General features: G+C 36.9%; 1 protein-coding gene across 1 annotated transcript; it reads left to right on the top strand.

Annotated features, from left to right (window-relative positions):
• Window positions 1-1,697: 1,697 nt before the first annotated feature.
• Window positions 1,698-24,857, top strand: anks6 (ankyrin repeat and sterile alpha motif domain containing 6). Its single transcript, XM_030122732.1, has 18 exons — window positions 1,698-2,335; window positions 5,553-5,771; window positions 6,945-7,146; window positions 8,165-8,315; window positions 12,611-12,655; window positions 12,762-12,966; window positions 13,285-13,391; window positions 13,476-13,627; window positions 14,674-14,911; window positions 15,047-15,096; window positions 16,575-16,769; window positions 16,847-17,009; window positions 18,010-18,230; window positions 20,216-20,408; window positions 22,046-22,113; window positions 22,301-22,417; window positions 23,612-23,708; window positions 23,800-24,857. Exons 1-18 carry the CDS (start codon window positions 2,004-2,006, stop codon window positions 23,847-23,849), a joined length of 2,805 nt encoding a protein of 934 aa, XP_029978592.1. The 5' UTR covers window positions 1,698-2,003; the 3' UTR covers window positions 23,850-24,857.
• The last annotated feature ends 1,486 nt before the right edge of the window (window positions 24,858-26,343 follow it).

Below are 26,343 nucleotides of genomic sequence, written 5' to 3'. Positions count from 1 at the left end.
TCATGTAGATGTTCATAAAATCTCTGAGTAAATTCAGAAGTTATATCAAAACCAAGAAAAGTGAAGAAAAATCAACTGAATTAATTTTTTTGGTTTGTTTTTTTGTATGGTTTTGCCTTGTTTTGTTCTGTTTAATATTGTGTAATTTAATTTTTTGTATTGTGTTTGTGTGGTTTTGTATGTCTAAGTGCATGTTTGTGTGAATGTATAATGTAATAAAAAGGGGGAAAAAGTAAAAGTAACTGTTTCAGTAAAACATATCATTAACACACACACAATTATAATTAGGTTTATCTATTTAATATTATTACTTAGTTTTTTTTGTTTGTTTTTGTTTTTAATTTGATCTTGCAGTATTGTTATTATTGTTAATGTTGTTTTGTTTGACTGCTGAGTGTCCTTAAGAAGGAAATATAAGGGTGAATCACATTGTTTTTATGCTTGGAAATGGATACTGTATGTCTGTTTGGAATGGGAGGACCCAAGGAAGAGTAGCTGATGCCCTGCATCCACTAATGGAGATCCTAATAATAAATAAATAAAACTGGACATAAAAGCAAACATCTACAACCACTGTCATGTATTGAAGTACATGGGTTTTACTGCTGAATCAATATTGCAGAAGATTATGGTTTCCACGTTCACTATGAAGCCTCTAAAATCCAAATGGGTCATATCTGATGACCATGAAAAGGGGACAAACTGTATTTTACACCAATTATTTACATGTATTAACCCTTTCATGCATAGTGGTCACTCCAGTGGACAGCTGTTCTCCAGATGTTCTCTTGTATATTCATGGGTTTTGTTGTTTTAGTTCCATATCAGCCAACACAGTGGACACATGTGTCATCTCATACACTGATTCAGTTGGGTTTCTGTAAATTGGCTCAGAGTCTGGTTTCGACCGACTTGATATGTAAAGTGTCATGAGATGACTTTTGTTATGATTTGGCGCTATATAAATAAAATTTGATTGACTGACTGACTGATTGATTGATTGATTGACTGCAATTCAAACCATTACTGTAATTATGCTGTTCTTGATAAAACTGATCTGCACTAACATGACTAAATATAAACCAAATACTAATTGTTATTAGACTGTAATTAACAGTTTTCTTAAACAAAAAGGTTTTTTTTTTTATGTTCTCTCCATGAAGTGAGTAATAACTAGTATTAGAGTATGATAAAATGTGAGAAAACATCAGATTAGCTGCATTAAAAATGTTTTTATTTCATAGTTTTCACACAGTATATCACATTCTGATATCACGTATTAAATTTATGTTTCTTTGCTTCAGAAGTTAAACACATGGTGTCCAGCTGAGTGGGCATTTTTGTAACTCATCATCAATAAAATATATTCAATCGCATTGTTTTTTTGTTTTTTTTTTCATGCCTGAAGAGGAATAAAAACACTCCGGAAAAAATATTGACTAAGGTTCTTATAATTCATGCATGAAAGGGTTAATTTAATTAGTGGTTCAGAAGTTATTAAGCATTTTAGATAAGTAGATGCGTAAAAGTGGAAGAGGATCCCCAGATGCTTCAGCCCTAATATTCATCCAAAACCTACGCCCCTGGCTGTTAGCGCTTTGACTGAAATAACTAAAGGATGTGCGTAAAATCCCCCATCCCAGACGCGCAAAAACCCTCAGCTTTTCTTCTGAAAGAGCAGAGCGGATGTGTTGTGTTACTGATGTTTCCCAAACTCCAAAACAAGTAACGGGACCTGGCGGTGCCGGTGTTAGAGCTGTTTGGACGAAACTTTGAAGTATTGGCCTTATTGTCTCGACTGGATGTGATTTATCAGCTGAACCACTTGGGAAGGAGCGGTGAAGTCCTGTCTGTGGAGTGCGGCTTGTGTTTTCCCGTGCGTCATGGTTTCCAAGCGCAGGCCGCCGCCGACTGACAGAGGAACACTTCTGGACCGTTATTGTGCGTGAAAGTGGTCGGAGTTGAATGGAGACGGAGCTGAGGCTGCAAATCCAAATGAGGACATGAATTTTGGCGTTTCTGCGAACTCTCTGCTGCTTTTCCGCGCCTGCGATGAGGGAGATTACGAGACGGCCCGGGGGATCCTGGAGCCCGGAGCCCCGAAGGAGTCCGGGCGCCAGAGCAGACTGCGCTCCGAAGCGGGGTCGGAGTGCGGAGCCGCCGCGGACATGTTGTCCCTGGTGCCGGTGGACTGCACGGACGAGGAGGGGAACACCGCCCTGCAGTTCGCCTCGGCCAGCGGACACGAGAACCTGGTCCGGTTCCTGCTGCGGAAGGGGGCCTCGGTTGACAGCCGCAACAACTACGGATGGACCCCCCTGATGCAGGCAGCGAGGTGGGATGAAGGGGGTCCAGACCAGGACCACAGCTGTCACAGTGATACACAGGGAAACAGAGGAACACACAGAAAACTACAAAAAAAACAAACAAACAAACAAAACAAACTATATCTACAGTCTAAAGCAGGGGTGTTTAACCCTTTCATGCATGAATTATGAGAACCTTAATCAATATTTTTTTCCTGAGTGTTTTTATTCTTCTTTAGACATGAAAAAAAGAATATAATTGATTTTTTTTAACCCTTTCATGCACGAATTATGACAACCATAGCTAAGATTTTTTTCTTTCTTCTTATTTTTATCCCCCCTTAGGCATGAAAAAAAAAGCAATTGAGTTTTTTTTTAATGAAGTTACAAAAATGTCCATGCGTTTAATTTTTGAAGTAAAGAAACGTGTTTAAAACCCAATATCAGAAAGTGAGATAAAACAAAAGAAAAGATTTTAGTCCTACTAATCTGATGTTTTCTCACATTTTAACATATTCTACTGCTAGTTATTACTCCCTTCATGGAGATACTATGCAAAAAAAAAACAAAAAAAACCTTTTTGTCTAACAAATAATTGATTTACACTAAAACATGTTACTGCAGATCAGGTTTATCAAGAACAGCAAAGTTACAGTAATGGGATGAGTTGCAGTTTATGGGATGATGTATAAGCATCTACTGTGTTAGCTGATGTGAACTAAAACAATAAAACCCATGAATATACAAGAGAACAGCTGTAGAATAGCTGTCCACTGTAGTGACCACTATGCATGAAAGGGTTAATGAACCTATTTTTCATGCAGTTCCAAAAATGTCCACTCATCTGGACACCATGCGTTTAATTTTGGAAGCAAAGAAACATGTATTTACTGATATATTGTGTGAAAACTATGAAATAAAACCATTTTTAATGCTGCTAATCTGATGTTTTCTCACATTTTAACATACTCTAATACTAGTCATTACTCACTTCATGGAGATTTTATGCAAAATAATAATAATAAAAAAAAAAAAAACAACTTTTAATTGCAGTTTAATAACAATAACAAGCAATTAATTTACACTCAAACATGTTACTGCAGATCAAGTTTATCTAGAACAGCAAATTTACGGTAATGGTATGAATTTCAGTGTTTAGGATGATGCGTAAGTGTCCACTGTTTTGGCTGATATGGAAGTAAAACATCAAAATACATGAATATATAAGAGAACAGCTGGAGAAAAGCTGTCCACTGTAGTGACCACTATGCATGAAAGGGTTAAGTTGAGGAGCCACACTCAGACCAATGTGATCTAAAGTGACCTGACCAGTAAACTAATAAAATAATAACCTATAAATAATGTCAGCTCCAAACTTTTCTCTATGTTTTAGAGTGAAAAAAAGTAAAACTACTTTATAGAAAGTAAAATTACTTTATATCTACAAACTATCCTAAGAAAAATAAGTGCAATAAGTAACAACATATGCAATAATCTATCTATCTATCTATCTATCTATCTATCTATCTATCTATCTATCTATCTATCTATCTATCTATCTATCTATCTATCTATCTATTGTATTGATGCATACTGTCTTGTGCTGCTGTACATACTTGAATTTCCACCTTGAGGGATCACACACACACACACACACACACACACACACACACACACACACACACACACACACACACACACACACACACACAATTTCAAATAAAAATCAAAATAAAAAAAGAAATACATATAAATATGAGGGTTATAGGAAAAAACTGTAACCTACTGTAAAAAAAAAAAAAAAAAAAAGTTCTACTATATATATTGTATTGTGCAAAAGTTTGAGGCGACCTTTAGATTTGTTGTTTTTGCAGCGTTGAAATGAACATGCTTCTTTATTTCTCAGTCTCTTTTCTTCAGATACAACAAGAAAATACAGGAAATATGTGTACAGCCTTAAAAGACACACAAAAAAATGATAAAATGATAAAAATAAATAAATAAATAAAAATTGAACTAAATGGGTTGTAAAGGTTCAAGTCAGTTTTTAGTGTGACCCCTGACCCCATGACAAGAGGCAACACAAACCATTAGAAACATCTGACATGTGTTGAATGAAACCTGGAATAAAAAATCAGAAAGTGAATGCCAATAATTTCATGTTGTCTGAACAAAAGGGTTAAAGACGTGTTAAGTGTAAAAGAAAGATCACACTAAATATGACCACTTTAGTTTATAGAAGCTGTTTTTTTCACTGTAACTTTTTTTTTTACTGCTGTACATACTTTACTATTGTATGTAGTACTACTGAAAATAATTCACTTCATGTAAAAGTATCTGCATTTAAACTGTATTTAACTTTTAAAGACCTACAACTATTTTTGTGTGATTTTTTTTCTCTACAGTTAACCTTTTATCATAATACCATCTTCGGCATTTTGCAGTTTTCTGTCAAAATTTAGTATATTTCTGTTTGATCATGTAGATGTTAATAAAAGCTCAGAATTTAGGATATTATATAAACAGAAAACTGAAGAAAAAGTTACTTTTTCAGCAAAATACATGATTAACTGAGCATAAAACAGGTCTACAACCACTGTTCTTTAACAAGCTCCATGGATTTTACTGGTGAAAAAACACCACAGAAGATGACGGTGTTTCCACGTTCACTACGGACCCTCTGAACATCCAAATGGGTCATATCTGATGACCATGGAAACATGAGAGTCTGCATTTTACCTGAATTATTTTCATGTATGGGCAGAATTATTGGTTCAGGAGTTATTAAATATTTTGCAGCAGTAGATGCTTTTGGTCAATAGTGGCTGTGAAGTAAAAATTCTAGAACAACACTGTGAAAAGACTCTAAGAGTTCATTTCATTCTTATGTAAAAGGAGGCGTTTTCTTAGATTTCTATTGAGTTTGTGGAAGATTTATGAGGTGTGTGAGGGTCCCACCACAAGAAAATTATGGTTTTCAATAAGACATATATAATTTCACAAAATTTAGGACGATAATCACCATATCTTTGTTGAAAAAAAAAATTGGAAAAGCTGGAGCAGATAATAACCAGTATCCAAAAGGCTGATTTTACTTATTAACTTGGCAGCTACACATACATATAATAATGTATTTCTAATCCCATCCAGTATTTTATCCACATCTTTGTGCAGATCATGTCTTTGTGTATGCTGGTAGAGATCCTGTATTGACGTTTTGCCTTACCCTGTGTGTTGAACCTTCAGATTTGGTCACTTAACGGTGGCTCACATGCTTTTGGAGAACGGGGCAGAGATCAACGGAAGGAACCGCCTCGGAGCCAGTGTCCTCACCATGGCAGCCCGTGGAGGACACATCCATGTGGTCAAGCTTCTCCTGGAGAGCGGGGCCTACGTCGACGACTACGATCATTTGGCCGTTGCTGGAGACGTGGTTTCCAACGGCAACAACAACAACAGCTGCAGGTTAGACTTCAACAAATGAGATTAACATAACGAGCTGTGCACTTTTAATACCCCTCGGCCAAATATAGTGTAAGATTCTGTTGAATGTTACTGCCCTATAATTTAGATTTCATTTTCATTTAATTTTATTTATTTATTTAGACAGGGACAATGCACAATATACATTAACCTTAAAAAGGAGAGATGTGGTGTGCCAGGTTGTAGCACTAGTGCTAATTTCCACCTGTAGTCTCTGGGTAGCCTGATGGTATTAAAAAAATAGACATTAGTAGAAACTAAAACATACAAAAAACTAGAAGCACTCAGAGAGCGCAGACCTCTGCCAAGGCCGATCAGTGGGCCCCCCCGTGCCCCACCTGATCACCACCAAAATTTAGTCATTTGTTCCTTGTGCCAGTATCAACATTTCCTGAAATTTTCATCCAAATCCGTCCATAAAGTTTTGAGTTATCTTGCACATGGACTGACAAACAGACAGACAAACCAACGCCGGCAAAAACATAATGATGGCCAAAAAACAAAACCTCCTATCTGCAAATGTTTAGATTTTTAGTTTTCACATTAAATGCTGAGAACAAGGATGATATGTTAACACATAATACAGAAAGAGAGTCTGAGAACAGTAGAATATGCTTGGATATCTTTAACAAAGACCATACTATAATAAAACTAAACGTTTTTTTTTTGTTTCCTGAAAAAAGTGATTTTTTCAGATAGGAGGTTTTGTATTCTGGCCATCGATAACCTCCTTGGCGGAGGTAACAATAAAAAAAATGCATTTCTATAACTCCATCTATGTAAAAAAAATTATTTGACATCCAACCATTCATTCTTATTCAATTAGATTGTCTTTGTGTAAAACTTATTACATACATATTTATATTTGAAAATACTCAGATATTACAACTGCACAAGGTGATTTGACCTTGAAAAAGTAGGTCAAGGTCACTCATTTTCTATATTCTTCTGCTCCATGCCAAGATGCATCCACAGTATAAATTTGGTGCAGATATGTCAATGCATTCTTCAGATAATGCGATTATGTCTTTGAATGGACAGACAGACAGACAACAAAATGATTACAATACCCTAAAAACCAAGGTTATCTTCGGACTGACTTTAGTGCTTGTTCTGGAAACTGACGTTATTCTTTCCTGTTTTTTCCCTCCACAGCACGGCTGGTTTTGGAGGCGGTGAAGGCTGCGCAGGAGGTGGAGGCAGCAGAGAATTCATGGACATCACAGCCTTGATGGTGGCATCTCAACATGGTCATGAGGCTGTGGTGCGTCTGCTGCTAGAATGGGGCTCCGATGTCAACTTCTCCCAGAAGATCACTGGCTGGGGGCCGCTGATGGCAGCCACATTAAGCGGAAAGGTAAAGCAAAGGGATGGATACATACACTATATGGACAAAAGTATTGGGACAAGTTGAATTCAGGTGTTTCTTTTCTAACAGGGGTCTGGGATACAAAATGAGAATAAGAAATGTCATATAGTACAGTTTGGTTGAATCTTCTATTTACTGTATATAATAATTTTCCAATTAACCATCTACTTTCTTCACATCTCACTTAAGAAGAAAAATCTCCCATTAAACCATAATAAAATATTGTTGTTTATAAACTATATGGACAAAAATATTGGGACACATCATGGCTACAGCTGTAAGATGTCTTGTTCATGCTGATTTCAGATATAAACGTCACTATTTCTTTAAAGTTTAATGGGAGATTTTTCTTCCTAAGTGAGATGTGAAGATGGTAGATAATTAGTTGTGGTAGAAAATTATGATTTACAGTCAGAGTAGGAAAAATATTTTAGAAATTTAGAGGTAGAACATTTAAAATCATAATCATGGATTTAAAAAAAAAAAAAAAAATCAATGTGGAGAGAAGTTAAGTAAAAACCATCTCTGAGGTATTTTGGAAGCAAAGATAATTTAAACCAAACTAACCATTGCAATTCAATAATATTTATGACAACATAAAACTCTATTATGATACGATATGATACGATACACTTTATTGTCCTCTTAGGGAAATTTGTCTTGGACTCCAAGAGCTGCACAGGTGAAGCTGCCAATTAGTAACAGAAGTATTAGACTAGAACAAAGATGCAATCACATAACCCACACATGTTGCACAAGACTCTCATAGATAGTTAATAGAAACATGCTAGCAATAAATAACAATGACAAAGAATAAAATACAGCAAGATAATGTAAAAGACAAGAGATAACACCATGACATTATATCATTTGTCATTGTTTTGTATCCCAGACCTCTGTTAGAAAAGAAACACCTGAATTCAACGTGTCCCAATACTTTTGTCCATATAGTGTACTTGAATTATGACAGTTTCTCAGGAGTGATAAAGTTTTCTGTGCGTTAAAGGTGGTCGTGGCTCAGCAGCTGGTGGAGCGTGGAGCTGATCCAGACAGAGTCAATGTCCTGTCCAAGACGGCCTTTGAACTCGCCATGCAGCTGAAGCAGAGGGACGTGAAGGCATATCTGGACTCCATTACCACTGTCCGACCTCAGACAGGTAGGTGGAATTCCAATGCGTCTCAAAGTAAAACCCACATCTACATAATTAAGCACAGTGCGGTCAAAGCATATGGTGGAAGCTATACAGTGTGACTAATGCTGCATGTACACTATATGGACAAAAGTATGTGGACACGTTGAATTCAGGTGTTTGTTTTCTAACAGGGGTCATAATATAGTCATAATATAGTTTTATATTGTGATAAATAACATTGCGTTGCATTGGTTAGTTTGGTTTAAATTATCTCCATTTCCAAAATGTCTCAGAGATCGTTTTTACTTCATTTCTTTCAACACTGATTTTGTCCCCAGACCCCAGACAGATGGTGTTTTGGCATCTTTTACTCATAACGGTTAGGATGAGGATGTTTTTTTTTTTTTTAATCTTTGACAGATAGAACTTAATATCAGCTTTTTGTAAAAACAAGCACAAAAACAGATTTTCTAGCTGCAGCACATCCTCGGCCCAGACCTCAGCATCATTTCTGCACAGAATTAATGTAGTTCTTCCTCTTTGTGTAATACAGTCAGGTTGCAATACTGGACACAACAGTAGACGAAAATTTTACAAAATATTCCTGTTACCAATAAATCTGCTTCTGAAATGACATAACAGTTACTACTATATTCTCTAAAATGTAAAATGTAAAATCTGCCTTTTTTTTAAATACATGTATCGTCAGAATAAACAATGAAATAATGTAATCTTTTTTGTACTTTTTTCAGTTCAATATAGGTTGAATGAATTGATTTATCTCAGAATTTAGTTAATTCAATTAAATTCAGTTCAATTCAACACACAGGGGCAATTTAAAAAGAGGATGAAAGCAGCTTTAAAAGGCAACACTTGTCACAAACTTAAACTAGAAAAGCACTCGGAGAGCGCAGACCTCCGCCAAGGCAGATCAGTGCCCCCACCCCCCTCCCCTGATCATTACCAAAATTTAATCATTTGTTCCTTGTGCCAGTATCAACATTTCCTGAAAATTTCATCCAAATCCATCCAAAACTTTTTGAGTAATCTAGCACATGGACAGACAGACAAACAGACAGACAAACCAATGCCAGCAAAAACATAACCTCCTTGGCGGAGGTAAAAACATACACAGTCCAGGGTTGACGCAGACAAAAACAAAGAAAACACACCTGTGATAGTGTTGTAGTGAATGTTCCAGCTTTTCTGCTAATGTTTGTGCATTGTAATCCGAGACAACATGAACTACAAGCATTTAATACAGTGCATTTAGTACTTATTTCTACTGTATCTCGCAGTTTTTAAAGCTATTGTTATGTACTGGTCAAATAAATCAATCTAAATATAAACCTAAATTTTTGCAAAATCTACAAAAACGTGGTAAGATGTAGTTACAGTCGATGTCACGTGGCTGAATGTAGAGACAGAAGAAAAGTAAAATGAAGGCAGACTCTGAAGGATCTCAGGACAGTGTAACGTGTTGTTCTGTTTGTTGTCTTTGTGTTTGATTGTCGAGGTCTGCATTTAACATCAACGTGAGATTAAAACAAACAGTGGGTTCTCCCGCTGTAAAACACAGACAGACGTCCTTATTGTCTAAGTGTCACTGATTTACTGAGGTGGCAACAGTCCACACATTCTTCACTATGGTAGAAGTACAGATACTTGTGTAAAAAATGACTGTAGTGAAAGTTAAAAAGTACAGGCTATTAAATGTTCTCAATGTAGAAAAGTCAAAAGTAGGCGTTTTTGTCTCACATCATTTTCATCTTGTTACTTTTGTTGTGTTTGTTGCAGCAAAAATACTCCACTGTGTATAAATGTCACATCTGTTTGATCAGATTTAATACTGGGAAAGCATTTTATTGTATTTATTCCCTTTATTTGTAGGGAACAGAGTTAATTAATTTGCACGTTACTGCACCATCTGTATATTTTAGATCTTAGCTTTTAGATTTATATGTAATATATCCAATTTTATGTAGTATGTAGTAACCATTTGAACTTAAATTGCTTCATAAAATCATGCAAAATGAAAAATCATTGATAATTCCTCTTAAATGCATTAAAAATAAAGTATCAAGCCTCTTTTGGAACTGTATGGAGTACAAAAGTACATGCTCTGAAATGTACACAGAGGCTTTTCTGCATTTCTTGAGGCGGTTTCTGTGCAAAGCTGCTGAAAATCTCATCCATGTCAGCACTATTCCCCCTGATCTTATACTATTATTACTTAGATGACATCCTTTCTCCACCTATTGTCTGTTACGCCTTTTACTCTGCTACATCTGTCAAGTGTTATTTATTCACTGCTATGCACTGCTATACACCGTCAATACTTTGCACATTTGCACTGTTTACACTGTTTCATGTATGTTTACACTGCTTACAACATTACATTTGCACATTTTTATACCAATTTTCATATTTTTAAATTTACCCTTTCATACAGTATATCTAATTTGCACATTTTCGACTCCACGCTACTTTAAATATTACTATCTATTATACAGTCGTGGAAAAAATTATTAGACCACCCTTGTTTTCTTCAATTTCTTGTTCATTTTAATGCCTGGTACAACGAAACATACATTTGTTTGGACAAATATAATGATAACAACAAAAATAGCTCATAAGAGTTTAATTTCAGGGCTGATATCTCTCCATTTTCCATGTTTTCTTGATAATAACCAAAATCACTTCAGTTCTTACATCAATAGCTTTGGCATTGTACTGACAAAAACAGTGCTTTTAGGCATTCCATGTTTTCTTTTCCACCTGTTTTAGTCACATGATACACACAGGAGTTAGTAGTTGATTGCATAACCATTGTTTTTGATGACTTTTGATGGTCTAATAATTTTTTCCACAACTGTATGTCTGTATCTTATTGTGTTATTACTTAGATGTAAGTGCACCGCCTGCAGTTTTGTTGCACAGCTGGTGTAATGACAGTAAAGCCTATTCTATTCTATTCTATTCTATTCTATTCTATTCTATTCTATTCTATTCTATTCTATTCTATTCTATTCTATTCTATTCTATTCTATGTACACTTCTTTGTGCGTTCCTGTCCCATTCACATAGGATCAAATCAGTCTTGATGTTGGGATGTATTGAAAACTGGTAGAAAGTACAGGTATTTATGCTAAAATGTAATGTAATCTCTCGTTCCATATGGACATTGAATCAAACATGCAGAAACGTGTCAGAATGCAAATAAAACTAGAATTTCATCCACTTCTCTGCAGAATGAAAAGCCCTTTTGCTAGGTTTTCCAAAACCTTTTAGACCTCTAAATGCCTGTAGTGGTTCTTTTTTTCATTTCTTTGTCCTGAGTGTACATAACCCCCACGCACGGACTGATGGGGCCGAGTTATGTGGAGTCCAGCCAAGTACTGGAGGACTGTTGTTTCAGAGCATATCAGTCCCAGGGTTATTACAGTTAAGAAATACTAAGACTAAAACTAAAGCAAGCAGTGAGTTTTACAGATATGAATAAAAAACACAATACGAAATAAAGCAGAGGTTCTTCCAGAGCGATGTAGAATCCCAGTGTCATTATGTTTTCTCTCTTATTTTGCTCTATGCTTGTGGTTAATAAACAATGGTTTGGTAAATCATACTTCATGTTATGCATTCTTCCATCCTAACATTCTCAGCATATGCCAACAAAGACAAAACTAGATGCAACCTAAACTAAAAGTAGGCAGTTCCTTAACAGAAACTATTGATAAAATATAATACAAATGTCAGTAATCTGCAAATGTCTTAGGCCACTGTTAGATTTATTCTTTTAGGAAGAAGTTATAATGACCACACATAAGGATTTTTCAGTCTGTTTCCATATATCAACTGAGAGAAAAACAAGACCTAAACAGCATTAAAAACAAGACAAATTTAGAAAAAATATTATGTTATAGAAGTTATATGGGATCATCTGGATAGTGAAAATGATAAAAAATACAATGTAAAACAAAACTCTAGAATGTTCTGCATAAACCTGAGTTTAATATATGAGCAAATTATTTAAGAAACCTTCCAAACAATCAACTCAGGAGTTTAAGATGGTCACATTTAAACAAAATTTTAGCTGTTGAAGCTATTTAGTTCTGATTTAGTTAGTGTTTAAATACTGCACACATACTCCTTGCATTTTCCTGTTATGTCTTTATGAAGAGGCTCACAAACAAAAACATATATTCATTACAATCCTGAAAACCAATAATGTGTGGTGGCCTAAGACATTTGCATAGCACTGTATATTCACATACTAAAAGTTATAAAAAACGGGTTTTATTTTTGTTGTTCCTTCACAGATGATGAAAGAAGACGACCAGATGTGTTCAGTGCCCTCAAGCTCGGTGAGTTCAATGTCATGTTTGAAAATAGAACTAACAAAGCTCATTTCGACATTACATTGTTAAAAACACACAGCTGTTATTGTATATTTCTACAACGGTACCTCAGGAAATTCCCAGCTTGTGAAGGAGATCTTAGAGGAGGATCCGACGCAGGTAAATTCATCCAATCAGGAGGGAGCGTCACCACTAATGATGGCCGCTGTGAGTGGTCAGTTAGAAGTGGTGCAGCTGATGGTGGAGAAGAATGCCGACATAGACAAACAGGATGGAGTCCATGGGTGGACGGCGTTGATGCAGGCCACGTATCACGGGTAAGATGGAGCTGCAAAGATGTACACACAGAAACAGTGAAACATAATAAATTAACCAATAAATGAATATAAAGATAGCTTTGCAGCACCTGGAGGGTTCAATTTCAAACTTTTTTAACTGTTAGGGTCCAAATACACAAATAAATGTACCAAAGACTAATAAAAGTGTTTAGCAAAATATGACCCATTTAAGGCTCAAATAAATAAATGTTTTAACAGTATTGAAAGGAAAACAGTGACAAAAGAAAGTATCGGATAATGCCTCATAAGCTCTACCTTTAAAATGTAAAAACTCACCCTCAGTTTTCCTTCTTCCAGGAATAAAGACATCGTTAAGTACCTTTTGGGTCAAGGCGCAGATGTCAACCTTCGAGCTAAGAATGGATACACAGCCTTTGATTTGGTTATGCTACTGAACGACCCAGGTAGCTGCAACTTCAGCACTCATTTGTCAAATCAAACAACTATCACACTATCAGCTGAAGTAGAATTCTGCATATTCTTTTCAGACACTGAGCTGGTGCGTCTCTTGGCATCTGTGTGTATGCAAGTGGATAAGGAGAAGGCCAAACTCCGTGGAAAAGGCTCGATGGCTCGCTCTAAAAGTAGACACTCCCTAAATAATGTCCCTGTGCCGCCTGATGACAAGGGAGGCCTTAAGGTAAAACAGAAATCAGAGAAGACTCATACAGTCTTTCACTCACTCAAAAAGTGTCAGTTGAAATGTATCGCATATTTTAACCCTTTATGAACAACGATTATAACAGCTTTCTTTGTTGTTTTTGCAATAAAAGTGTCAAAAATATATTTTTTTGCCAATTCTTATGCACTTTTTTCAGGAAGAACTTAACTTTCATTATCTTGTCATTAATTATCGTTATTATACATAATAAATACTTAAAAAAGCTGTGTTATAGTAAAAAAATAAAACAGACTTGAAAATTTTTTACCATATTTATTATGAAAAACAAATATAAATGTTCATAATGAAACTTAATGACGTTATAGAAGTAAACTTTCAACTATTTTACATGTGCTCAAGCAGGTTTGTTTGTCTAGATCATTCTGTGTCCATGTTAAAGCTTCTTATTTTTTATTTCTACTCTTTTTTAGCCTGTGTGACAGTCACTGTAGCACTTTCTGTCTAGTTGTAGACAGAGCCCTAATAGTGAAATAAGTGAAAAAAAAATAGTCAAAAAAGGCAAAAAAAAACCTGTGAAACTTGACAAAACATGGTAAAATGTACAAGTAGAACACTCCAAAACAGCACTATCACTATTATTTGCAATTATTTACAAGAATTCTCAGCAAAAACACTGCTAAAACCTCCCTAAAATGCTGCTAAAAGTGATACAAATCTTCCATCTCTCTCTCACCGACTGCACTGTGCTGCTCTCTGTTCCTCCCACTTCCACCCCTCCTCCTCAGCCAATGCAGGCCTCTGCCGTAATGTGAATTTTGTCAATAGCACAAACAGTTCAGGGAGTTACATTATTTTAAATGATGGTGTTTGTAAAAATGTAGCATCAGAGACACAATCGTCTATAAAGGGTTAACCAATTAACTTACAGAAAAGTGCTAAATGCATGTTTCAGTCCGTTAATGTGAATAATAAAAGCTGGTTCATCATCATACAGTAAGGAATACTACATCTAACAGGAACTCTGGTTCCATGTTCTTGATGCCTTTGACTCCACCCACCTCTAGTCCTGGTGGAGCAGGATGTCAAATCGTTTCCGGAGGCTGAAGCTGACTCATACCCTGAGGCACGGCCTTTCGTCCAACCGCCTGGCTCCGTTCCCCGACGATGCCGAAACGTCACTGGATGCCACGATGAAGGCGAATAGGAATCCTGTGGTTGAATCCAACGGGGCCCCGGCGCCGAGTCCTGCTGTGGGAGGGAATGACATCAGCACGGCCTGGGCGGTCAAGAGCAAAGATACCGGTGAGCCACGGTGATCCAGGACACAAAGTTCTGCATCTGATGACTTTAGAAACATGTCACTGAAATGCAAAAACATAAGAAGGCCAGAGAGATGACAAACAGGATTCTTTTGTGAGAAAATGTTTGTGCTTACAGGTCTCTGCCGAACTTCTTCAGAAAAGGAGGACTCTTTAATAACAACAATGGTATGTTTTGTTTTGTTTCTTTTATCTAATACATGTATGTACACTACAAATAGTTAAGGATATTTTAAATTTTTGGGCCGTTTTTTTCAGTTGGGATTCTCACACAGCATTTTTTTACTTTTTTGTGTGTGAATTGAATTGAAACACATTTTTTTAATGACCAGACATAGTTTTATTTACAAATGACAATAATGATTTAAAAAAAAGACAAACAAAAGAAATATCCTTAACTTTTTCTTTATAGTGTATGTAACAGGGGTATTGAAATCCGGTCCTCGAGGGCGGGTATCCTGCATGTTTTAGATATTTCCCTCTTCAAGCACACCTGGTTCAATTAATGATCAGCTCATCATCATCAAGCTCTGCAGAAGCTTGATAACGATGTAATGGCTTCCAGGTGTGATGGAAGAGGGAAATAATATAATATATGGAAGACTAGTCCTATCTGGGGGCTTTTAGTAATTTTTAATAACCATGCAGGTCATTTAAAGAAGTGATATTTTGCTTTTTTAAAATGGAATTATGCATTTTAAAACATTTCCCTGTGGTCTACATAAACTGTAAATGCTCTGCTTGGGTCTGAATTCTTCATTAATTCAACTCCACAGGTCCATCTTCAACCCTATTTCTGACTAATGACACCAGAAAGGTGGTTTTGAGCGCTGGCCCTTTAAATGCAAATGAGCCACTTCACACCCCACCCCCTCCAGGCTGTTGATTGTACTTTCTGTCCCGTTCAACCACTTGTGTTCATTAATACAACCAACAACTGAACATTTTAGGTAATCAGCTCGAAGTCTGGACATATTTTCAGTTTTTACTACAAACGCTGCTGCTGATAAACAATTATGTCATACTTGGAGAAAAGTTTGTCGGAAGTCTTGACCTTATATGTGCAAATGTCGTGACGTAACTACTTATAAAACATAACAAATTAAGCAGGAATTCAAACAGGTTGTAGAAATCCACTCATTTTTTGCCGGAATGAATATAAAGATAGCTTTGCAGCACCTGAAGGGTTCAGATTCAAACTTTATGAACTATTAGAGTCCAAATACATAAATAAATGAACCAAAGACTAATAAAAGTGAGTTTAGCAAAATGTGACCCCTTTAATTCTATGTAAATCTTCCATGTCCATAAAATGTAAAAATTGAACAGCAGATTACATTTGGATACCTTTATTCTGCTTTTTTTTTAATGAGAATTTGCAGTTGATGTTATGAAAAGTTGCATTATGATCAATAAAATGAAAGTTTTCAAAGCATCAACCAACAAACCTAGTGTTGGACCAGGACTTTAACAGAGTACTGTGTGTAAAATGAAGATTTCCCTCCCCCAAATGTGGGAATAAATAACAAAACCAAAATATCTCAAACGGAAAATCCCACTGGTCTGGTCTGGACTACTTGCCAAACTGTTCATATGAATAATGGTATTGTTTCATCCACATGAGTTTTTTTGTTTGTATCTTGTAGCTCAGAAGTGGTGCACCTTCGACTCGGCTGCCTAACGACAAACTGAAAGCGGTGATCCCTCCTTTTTTGCCTCCGTCCAACTTTGAGCCCTGGAACTCGGACCGCTCACGTCTCCTAAAAGACGGAAAGACAGAAGCCCCCCGCCTGCCGATGCCTCCCCAGAGGAAGCTGAACAGCAGTGGAAACTCTGACATTGTGAGTGTTAAATCGAAGAATCTTCTTCAAGGTTGATGATGATGAAACTTATTAACAGCCTTTTGTTTTTTCCTCAGACGTCTATCAGTCGTGTGGTCAACAGGTCCATTAAGTTTCCCAGCATCCCCAAGGGGCCCTCCTCCTCCTCGCCCTCTAACTCAGGGCACTACCATTCCCCCCACTCCTCTGGAGGCTCCAATGGGGTCGCAGGACTAAACCGGGACTCCCACAACCGCTCAGGTTCATATGAACACACACTCTCCCACAATGAAATAAGATAATACCTGCAGATATCTGGTGACAGCAAAGGGTTTGGGAGGGTTAAGTGGGTTTGTTTGGTTTTCTCTCCTTTTTCTTTATGTGCGTGAATATCGGTGTGTATTATCACTGTTCTGTATTTTCAACATGTCTAAACACAAGATAATGCCTGTCATCAGAGGTGACAGAAGTACACAGAAGTACTTACTTATTTAAAAAGACTGAGAAAAGTGTAGTATCTTTACTCATGTAAAACTGAAACATAGAGGCTATGAAAAGTACTCAGGGTATTAAAGTATATCAGACGTAATTTACATCATGGCATTTTTGGGTTGTTGTGTTGTTTTCACCCTGTTAGGACTTTTTCTTCATTTTCATCTTATTTCTTTTATTGTGGGTTACAAAAACCAAAAAAAAAACCCACAATGGGATCATGTTTTCTGTGTCCTTGTTGCATCTGTTTAGGTTGAAATCAGGTTGAAAACATAAGGACTAGAAAATACAGACATTCTTTTTAAAAAGTTCTGACCTAAAGTAAAAAGTAACGCACAGATATCTGAAAGGTATACTTGAGTACAGTATTTTAGCACAGTTTTTACCCACAAGCAGTGACATGTACTGCAAATGTATCCTTTACCGCCTGTCTGTATCTTTCTACTGTATATATTTATTTTACCTGTATATAGTTACATTTTTGTGTATTTTAGCAGTGTTTTGTAGTATTTTAGTAGTATTTTTTTTTTTTAATATTTTATTTAGTAGTTTTTGTACATTGCCAATATTTTACAGTATTTTGTGTGATATTTTTATATAGTCTTTTTGCACTTAAGTGATTGTTTGCTGATAAACATAACAGAGCTGCCAAATAGATTTTAATTGTTCCTGTGACAGTGACAATAAAATTCTATTCTATTCTATTCTATTCTATTCTATTCTATTCCCACCTCTCTTTCATACATACTCTTCCCTCTTCTTCCACCAGGGGGCAGTGCAGACAGCGTTCTCTCCCAGATAGCAGCTCAAAGGAAGCGAGCAGCAGGTTTAATAGATGTTAAGTCTCAACCTCCAGAGAAACATGCCAGTCAGACTCAGATCCAACCCCCGCCCCCAGCTTCAGGGCCCGGTCTGCCTTTGCCGGACATCAGCCTCCCTGACATCCACTCCCATCCGAGCCTGGTGGCCTCAGATGTCCACTCCAGAAGGGTCAGTCTGCTCTCTGCTTTACTGTGAAGTTCAGCAAATGGCCCTAATTTATAGAACAGCAAATTCAGGGTCCTCATTCCATCCACCCAGTGCTTTTGTTTTGGGAGTGTGAGGCAGGAATTGTTCTGTGATGCCACAAAAAAATAGGGCCAAGGATCCTGTAGTCCAACGGTATATTTAAAGACATTATTTGACATTCATTCGACCATTCAAGATCATCTTAGGTCAAAGGCTGTCATCAATCAAGTTGTAAGACTAGTATATTTCATCATATTGCACATGCTGTTAATTTTGAATTTAGACTTTGGACTTCAGAAAAACTTCTTGTAGAATTTTTATCATGTTTCTTTTCCTCTTGTTTGTACATATTTTTAGCTGGATAGCCAAAATCTACAGTCTGGGTTTGATCTTTCAAGGTCACTCAAGGTCAAAGGTGATGGCACCAAATGAAATCCCGTATGTGACTACCTATCTATTGCCAATAGTAACTATATCAATATCTTCAACTGTTTTCAAGTTATAGCACTTTGAAATATGTCCCAATATAAACCAATGGGGTTTTTTTTTATTTCAAAAAATTCATAAAACATTCAAAAATCAGTATTTCCCAATTCTTTGAAAAAACTTGGTTCACCTTACCCCAAAGATGTTCCACAACAAATGTCAAGTCATTCTTACTAATGGTTTTGGAGAAGGAGATTCTTGAAAAACTGTTTACGGATGGTGGATTGACGGATGACAACCGATACCAATAGTCCATCGGACCCTTTGGGCCGTTGGACTAAAAATGGAGAGTGAAGAATCTGTGGGTCTAAAAGGACTAGTTTGGGTGGTTTTTGTATTGCTAAGGTAGTGGCAAAACAGCAAAACATTCAAGCCACCTAAGAAAGTACCATTTAGAAAACACTAATCACAGTGTAAATGCTGTATTTGGGATGTTTATGCTGCCAAACATTCCTTTCTGTTGGGTAACTGAAGATACCTTTGATTAGACGCCTTTGAGAAAAACAGTAATTTTATCTTCAGAGTCGCTGTTCTACTGCTGCCGCTGGAATTACTGCTGGTTTGTTGGGTTATTGTGTGGCTTTAACGCATTTGTTTGGATCTAAACCAGTGATTCCCAAACCTTTTCAGCTCAAGAAATTCAGTGTCTCCTCAGAACCCAAACCTCAAGAGAATATGCTCTGAATTGCAATAGATCCACATTTTTAGTGACTATTCTAATGGAAAAAGTCTCTGAAACTTACTTTTCTATGTAATATTTCTGTCTTTTTGTATCTTTCATGATGTTTTAACCCATACAGCCCCAGTGCTACTTTTGTGGCAGTTCCCAAATTAATTTTTCTCTCTATGTAACCTTTCTTAAGCGATTTATCACCATTTATTACAATAGTATCCTCCATATTTTGCATTTTGTCAATGAAAATCAGGTATTTTCCCATATTTAATCGACTGATCATGTAGATTTTCAGAAAAGCTCAGATTAAAGTTGAGCGTTATATCAGAAACAGACAAAACTGAGGAAAAACTGACTTTTTCAGCAAAGATATCAGTAACTGAACATAAAAACAAGTGTATCCATCCACTGTCATTTAACAAACTCCATGGGTTTTACTGGTGAATCAGTATTGTAGAAGATGATAGTGTTTCCTCGTTCACTACGAAGCCTTTGAACGTCCAAATGGGTCATATCTGATGACCATGAAAAGATGAATAACTGCATTTTACACCAATTATTTACATCTATTGATAGGATTAGTGGATCCGCAGGTATTAAACATCTTAGATCACGAGATGGTTTTGGTTGCCAGTGGCTGTTTGGGTCTTTATGGGTTAATCTAGTTCCAAGAACAGCAAACATCACAGACTCTGGATTATGTAGCGATGTTAAAGACTGTCAAGCACACATGTAAACATTTCCCCATTACAAAACGTCTTTTTATGTCATTGACTTGATGCTATGGTCCTGTCTGCTTTCCTTGTAGAAGATGGATCTAAAGAAAAGACCTCAGTCTGGGAATTCATCCACCTCCAAGAGCACATCACCCACTCTCACCCCATCTCCGTCCCCGACGCCCAAGCCTCCTGCCGGGCCGGGGGACTCGCTGTCGTCAGCCTCTTCACATCCTCGATCCAAGAGCAGTGGCGGATCCAGCAGCGGAACCATTACGGACGAAGGTGAAGCAACAACAGTCACTGAAACAACAAAATACAATGGAGAAACAGTAATTATAACATTTATAGTCGAGGCAAGTTATTTAGCTACAACTTACAATTAACCCTATAACACCAAACATATCATATTTGATACATGAGTTTTGAAGCCCTCTGCATAATCAGTGTGATATTTTTTTCTTAAAAAACCTGATGTATACAATTAGATACATGCTATACACAGATAATCCACCAGGGGGGAAGAATTCATTTACCAGAGGCCTTTCCAGTGACACTACAAGACTTTCATTAATGAGGAAGGAGGCAGAACTTTGCCAATTTTGAAAAGGAATTACTAATTTGTTAGATACGTATGTGTTATGTTTTGATTTGTTCAAAAATAATATTTGAGCATTGAGTCCTAATGTATCAAATATGATACAAAATTGAAACTTATACATGGAAACTGATATCTGAAAAAAAAAAATGTTTTGGTTGTTCAGAAGGACCAATAAAGGCTCCAGTTTCAAAGAACTGGAATTTTCTTTCAATGATTTAATGATTCAGGCTTTACAGGGTTAATAGAATAGAATAGAATAGAAAAATACAAAAATAGTGTAGAGTAGCTGGGAGCCTCTAGCCAATGCATTTATGGGTGCATTCATATTGGATTTTTTATTTTCTTTTAATCCATGAATACATTATACATACAATAACACTATTGTCACGGGGGTGGTTAGGACCCAAATGCAGGACACAGAGTTGGAATTAGATCAGAATCTCTCTTTATTACGAACCACAGTGCGGAGGAGCAGATGAAGAGAGGTGAGGTGGTTCCAGGGTAGAAGGCAGGCAGGTATACTGGGGTGGGGGGGCAGAGGGACGTGGAACTGGACTAAAGGTAGGCAGGCAGGAGACCAGGACTGAGAAGAGGCAGGTGGGAGACAGGCAGAGAGATGTAGTAAAGGGTAACAGGCAGGCAGGTTTACCAGGGGGAACAACAGAGCAATGTAGTCCAAGGACAGGCAGAGGTCTGAACCAGGAACATGAGATACTGAAGAACAATCTGGCGAAGAACTGAGGGCAGTGAATATATACTGGCAGACTGATGAGCTGCAGCTGTGTTTACAGGTGATTAGAGTTGGCTGATGAGGTGGGTGTGTCTGAGTGAGTGAGGGAGCAGACAGGTGGAAAGGGATTGGCTGAAAGGTGTGGCACGGTGAGGGAGAGGACAGCAGCAGAGTCCCAGGTGAAAACAGTGATTGTAATGAGGTGACAGGATAAGGACGTAAATGGCAGAGAAACAAACTGTGACAACTATGGACAGAAAAATACAGAATTTAAATAGAAAAGTTAAATTTCAAAAACACATTTTGAAAGACATACTTTAAACAGACATATTATGTTTTATATTATATACAATACATATATGTATACATATATTATAGCTGATTTGTTTAGTGTGTATTTTTATTCCGCTGTTATTTGATTGAGTTGAACATATTTTTCTTATTTTTTTCCTATTGCCTTTTACATAAATATATTGCAAATAAGGCCTTTACCTCAATATATTTACAAAAAAAATTGAAAGAAGTGTAAAGTTGTTCAGTTTTCAAAGATCATACTTATTCAGTTGTGTCGATCATGTTGTTTATTTTTAGATGAACTCTCTAGTATCTTGAAGAAGCTGTCCCTGGAGAAATACCAGCCCATTTTTGAAGAACAAGAGGTATTCCAAATTACCTTCCTTTGACTCTAAAGTGTGTTTTTCTTCTGCTCCAGTGAGTGTAAAATTCTTTGCCGCACTGCTAGAGCTGGAGGCTTGAGTTTACATTTAGTATTTCATCTGTTCTGAGACATAATGTACTTCACATGCATAGGTCTGTGATCAGCGATCTTCTTCCTTCTTGTTGTAGGTGGACATGGAGGCGTTCCTGACTTTAACAGATGGAGACCTGAAGGAGCTGGGCATTAAAACAGACGGACCCAGGCAGCAGATCTTGGCTGCCATATCAGAGCTCAACGCTGGGAAGGTGTGTTCGGTTTCATACTCTATATGATCATGCATTTCCAGGGCTTTTGGTTTTTTCCAGTGCTTTCTCTCTGTTTAATTTATAGGGATTCCACGCTCTGTTTTCCACAGGATCATCCAACTTTCTGTTATAATATACTGAGAGCATCACAAGCCAACAGAGACTGACTAAATTACTTTAAATGGAGACACAGTATGATGGATATACTGTATAATAATAATAATAATTTTATATAGCACTTTTGATAACAGCAATTTACTAAGTGCATATATGTTAATAACAACACCTGAATCACAGTTAGTTTATAATATTTAAATACTCATTTTATACTTTCTAGTCTTTCAGTTTTGTTTTTTATTTTATTTTCCTACAATGGTTTCCTACAATGCAGAAGATGATTATTTAAGAAACCTTTTGTCAGTAATTAGTCTAAAATTAACCAAAGTGACTTATTATACTGTACATATTATAATATAACATAATTACTTTTTTTTTTTTTTTACATTTTTTCTATTATTTATTATTATTACTACTTTATGATTTATTTTCACTTGTATTTTCTAATGTGCAATTGCCTGTTTTTCGCTACTATTTTATAGCTATTGCCATTACTATATATATATATATATATATATATATATATATGTATATATATATATATATATATATATATATATATGTGTGTGTGTGTGTGTGTGTGTGTATATATATATATATATATAGATATATAGATATGTATATATATATATATATATGTATATATATATAATTTTAAAAATATATATATATTTTTTTTATTTTTTTTTTTACTATTTTCTTTCCTTTTTGTCTTTTAATATTTCTTATATGTGTACATTCAGTGTTATGCTTCTTCTGGAGCCTGAATTTTCTGAGGGCTCTTCCCAAGGGATCAATAAACTTCTATCTAATGTAATCTTATATAATGTAATGTAATATAATCTAAACTAATCTTATCAACAGTATAATAAAAATCAGAAATGTAACCCTGGTAAAAACAAAGCTGATTTTACTAGCAATTCTACTTGATTTTACTTCATGTTCACTCTAGTTTTACTCAATTATCACCTTTTTATGGGTTATTTTCAATTTTAGTTCACGCATATTATTTTTTCACTTATTCATTTAGTTGTTGGTTTCCCTGGCTTGAATACATTGTACCATGTCCATTATCAGGGCAGAGAAAGGCAGATCCTTCAAGAGACCATCCACAACTTCCAGTCATCGTTTGGTAGCAGCGCCAGCAATCCGAGACAAGCAGGACAACCACGATGTGAGTAAAACTGGAGATATTATATGCAAAGACATGACAGTGAATGTCACATCTATCTCATCAGCTCTCCTCTGTCGTCTTCTTTTATCAGCTCCGACTAGTTGGATGAGACACCAGGTTCGTTCATCCAATAAGAGGTAACATGACCATGAAGCCCACCTGACAGGATGCACACCAAAGGTACTTCTATATAAGAAAGCTGCTGGCGGAGCCGAGCCAAGACACAGATTGAAATAATTGGAGTCTCCTGGACACCAGTGTCCCAGACCAGTAGAGGTATGCAAGAGGACACTGCAGCGAAAAGACCATCTGGGCCCTGAATGCTCCGTTCTTCTTATGGATCCTAAAGCTGAGGGGGTACAACAACAGGGTCGGTCCAGTGTCTCTCTGCAGGAGATGTGCGGCAAATTGTTTCCTTGCCACATTTACTGTTTCTGCAGCACATGGGTTAAGAGGAAACGTTAGCGAGCAGAGACAAGAGAGATGTTTTACTTTAACTGAACTAATGTGAGATACAGCATATGCATTGTACGAGTGGCTACTTGAAGGTACAGTATGTAACATGTGGAAAAAACGTCCATCCATCCATCCATCCATAGTTCCTTCAGGGGACTCCAAGACGTTCCCATGCAAGTCAACCCATATAGTCCCTCCAGCATGTCCTTGGTCTGTCCCCCCCTGGTTGGAGATCCCCAAAACACCCCTGTAGGGACACATCCAGGAGGCATCTTGTGTAGATGAAGCTCCTCAGGGCATTCCTGTCAATGTGGAGGAATAGCGGCTCTACTGTCAGCCCAACCGCCCGGTGGAGGAAACTCAATTCTGCAGCTTGTATTAATAGTAAACTAGAAAAGCACTCAGAGAGCACAGACCTCCACCAAGGCAGATCAGCCCCCCCATGACCGCCAAATTTAATCATTTGTTCCTTGTGCCAGTATCAACATTTCCTAAAAATTTCATCCAAATCTGTCCACAATTTTTTGAGTTATCTTGCTAACGGACAGACGAAGAAAGAAAAAATCCACCACCCCTCCGTCCCCCCTGCCCTGATCACCGCCAAAAAAAGACAGACAACAAGAAAAGCACTCGGAGAGCGCAGACCTCCACCAAGGCAGATCAGTGGGCCCCCATGGCCCACCCTTGATCACCACCAAAATTTAATCATTTCTTCCTTGTGCCAGTATCAACATTTCCTGAAAATTTCATGAAAATCCATCCATAACTTTTTGAGTTATCTTGCTAATAAACAAACACGCACGCACGCAAACACACAAAGCAAAGCGATCACAATACCTCCTAGCAGAGGTAAACAGACGGACAGACAGACAAACCCCGATGAAAACATAACCCCCTCTTGGCAGAGGTAATAATGATACATCACACTTATATAGCACTTTTTTGGACACTCAAAGATGCTTCACAAACAAAACAAAACAAAAGAACAAAGGGGCTCAAGAAAATGCAAGTTTGAACAGGTGAGTTTTTAGTAGTGATTTGAAGTTTTGTATTGAGTCCGAGTTCCTGATGTTTTGTGGGAGTGAGTTCTGTAGGGTGGGGGCGGCTGCAGCGATGGCTTGGTATCCACTATGTCTTTCTTTCAGACCCTACTCACAGTTCATGACCACAGGTGAGAGTAGGAATGTACAGGGTGGGTGAAAAGTAACTATAGGCATTAAAAATTGGTAATAAAATCCATATAATCCATATTACAAATTTATTGAAACAAATGATACATGTTCTTTATTATATGGGGAAATTAAAGTAAATCTGCATATTTCAATGTAAGCACCGGTGGCGTTAGTGGGATGGAATGAACAACCTTCTGAAGGATGTTGTCCGGGATGTCATTGAGAACCTCCTGAATCCGTAAATAGGGCAATAAGAAAATAAGAAATCCCCATTAGTGTTGTGTGTTTAAAAAATGTTTTCGTCATGACTCAGTGATACTAAAACTTCTATAAGCAGTTTCTAATGCCTAGTTACTTTTCACCCACCCTGTAGATCGACCAGTAAATTGAGTGTAACTTTTTGGCTCAGCTCCCGCTTCTCCACAACAGACTGCTTCAGCGTAAATCACTGCAGACGCATCCCCAGATCCTCCTGTCGATCTGTCACTCCATCCTTCCTTCACTCCTGACCAACATCCTGAGACACTTAAACCCGTCCACTTGAAGTTGAAGTAGGATTTTTTTTTTTTTTTTTTTTCAAAGGGACAGTGCATACTAATAAACACAATATGTGTCAATACGCAAGATGATAGCCTGCAACTCATCCCCAAACCGGAGGAGGCACTGAATCCTTTTCTGACAAAGAACCAAGACCTCAGACTGCACAGTAAAAGCCCCAGACTTCTCTCTCCTCTCTTTCCAAAACAAAAGACTAAATATATAAATGTAGATGATCCTCACAATGTTTCACACCAAAGGAGAAGACACTTTTACAAGCTTCTGTCAAGAGTAGGACAGTGAATCCTTAACACTGACCAAGAATTACTGTCAATCAACTATTCAACCTCCGACTATTACAATACTGAAGAGGAATCATTGATTTGATTTTTTTTTTTTTTTTTTTTTTGTGTAATAATGCCAAAAACTCAAGCACTGCAGCTTTAATGCCTTTTTTATTTCCACTGTGT

This window comes from Sphaeramia orbicularis, chromosome 20, assembly GCF_902148855.1.
Source record: "Sphaeramia orbicularis chromosome 20, fSphaOr1.1, whole genome shotgun sequence".
Taxonomy (NCBI): Eukaryota; Metazoa; Chordata; class Actinopteri; order Kurtiformes; family Apogonidae; genus Sphaeramia; species Sphaeramia orbicularis.
The sequence above is the reverse complement of the archived record's forward strand: the minus strand, read 5'-3'. Positions and strand labels throughout refer to the sequence as shown.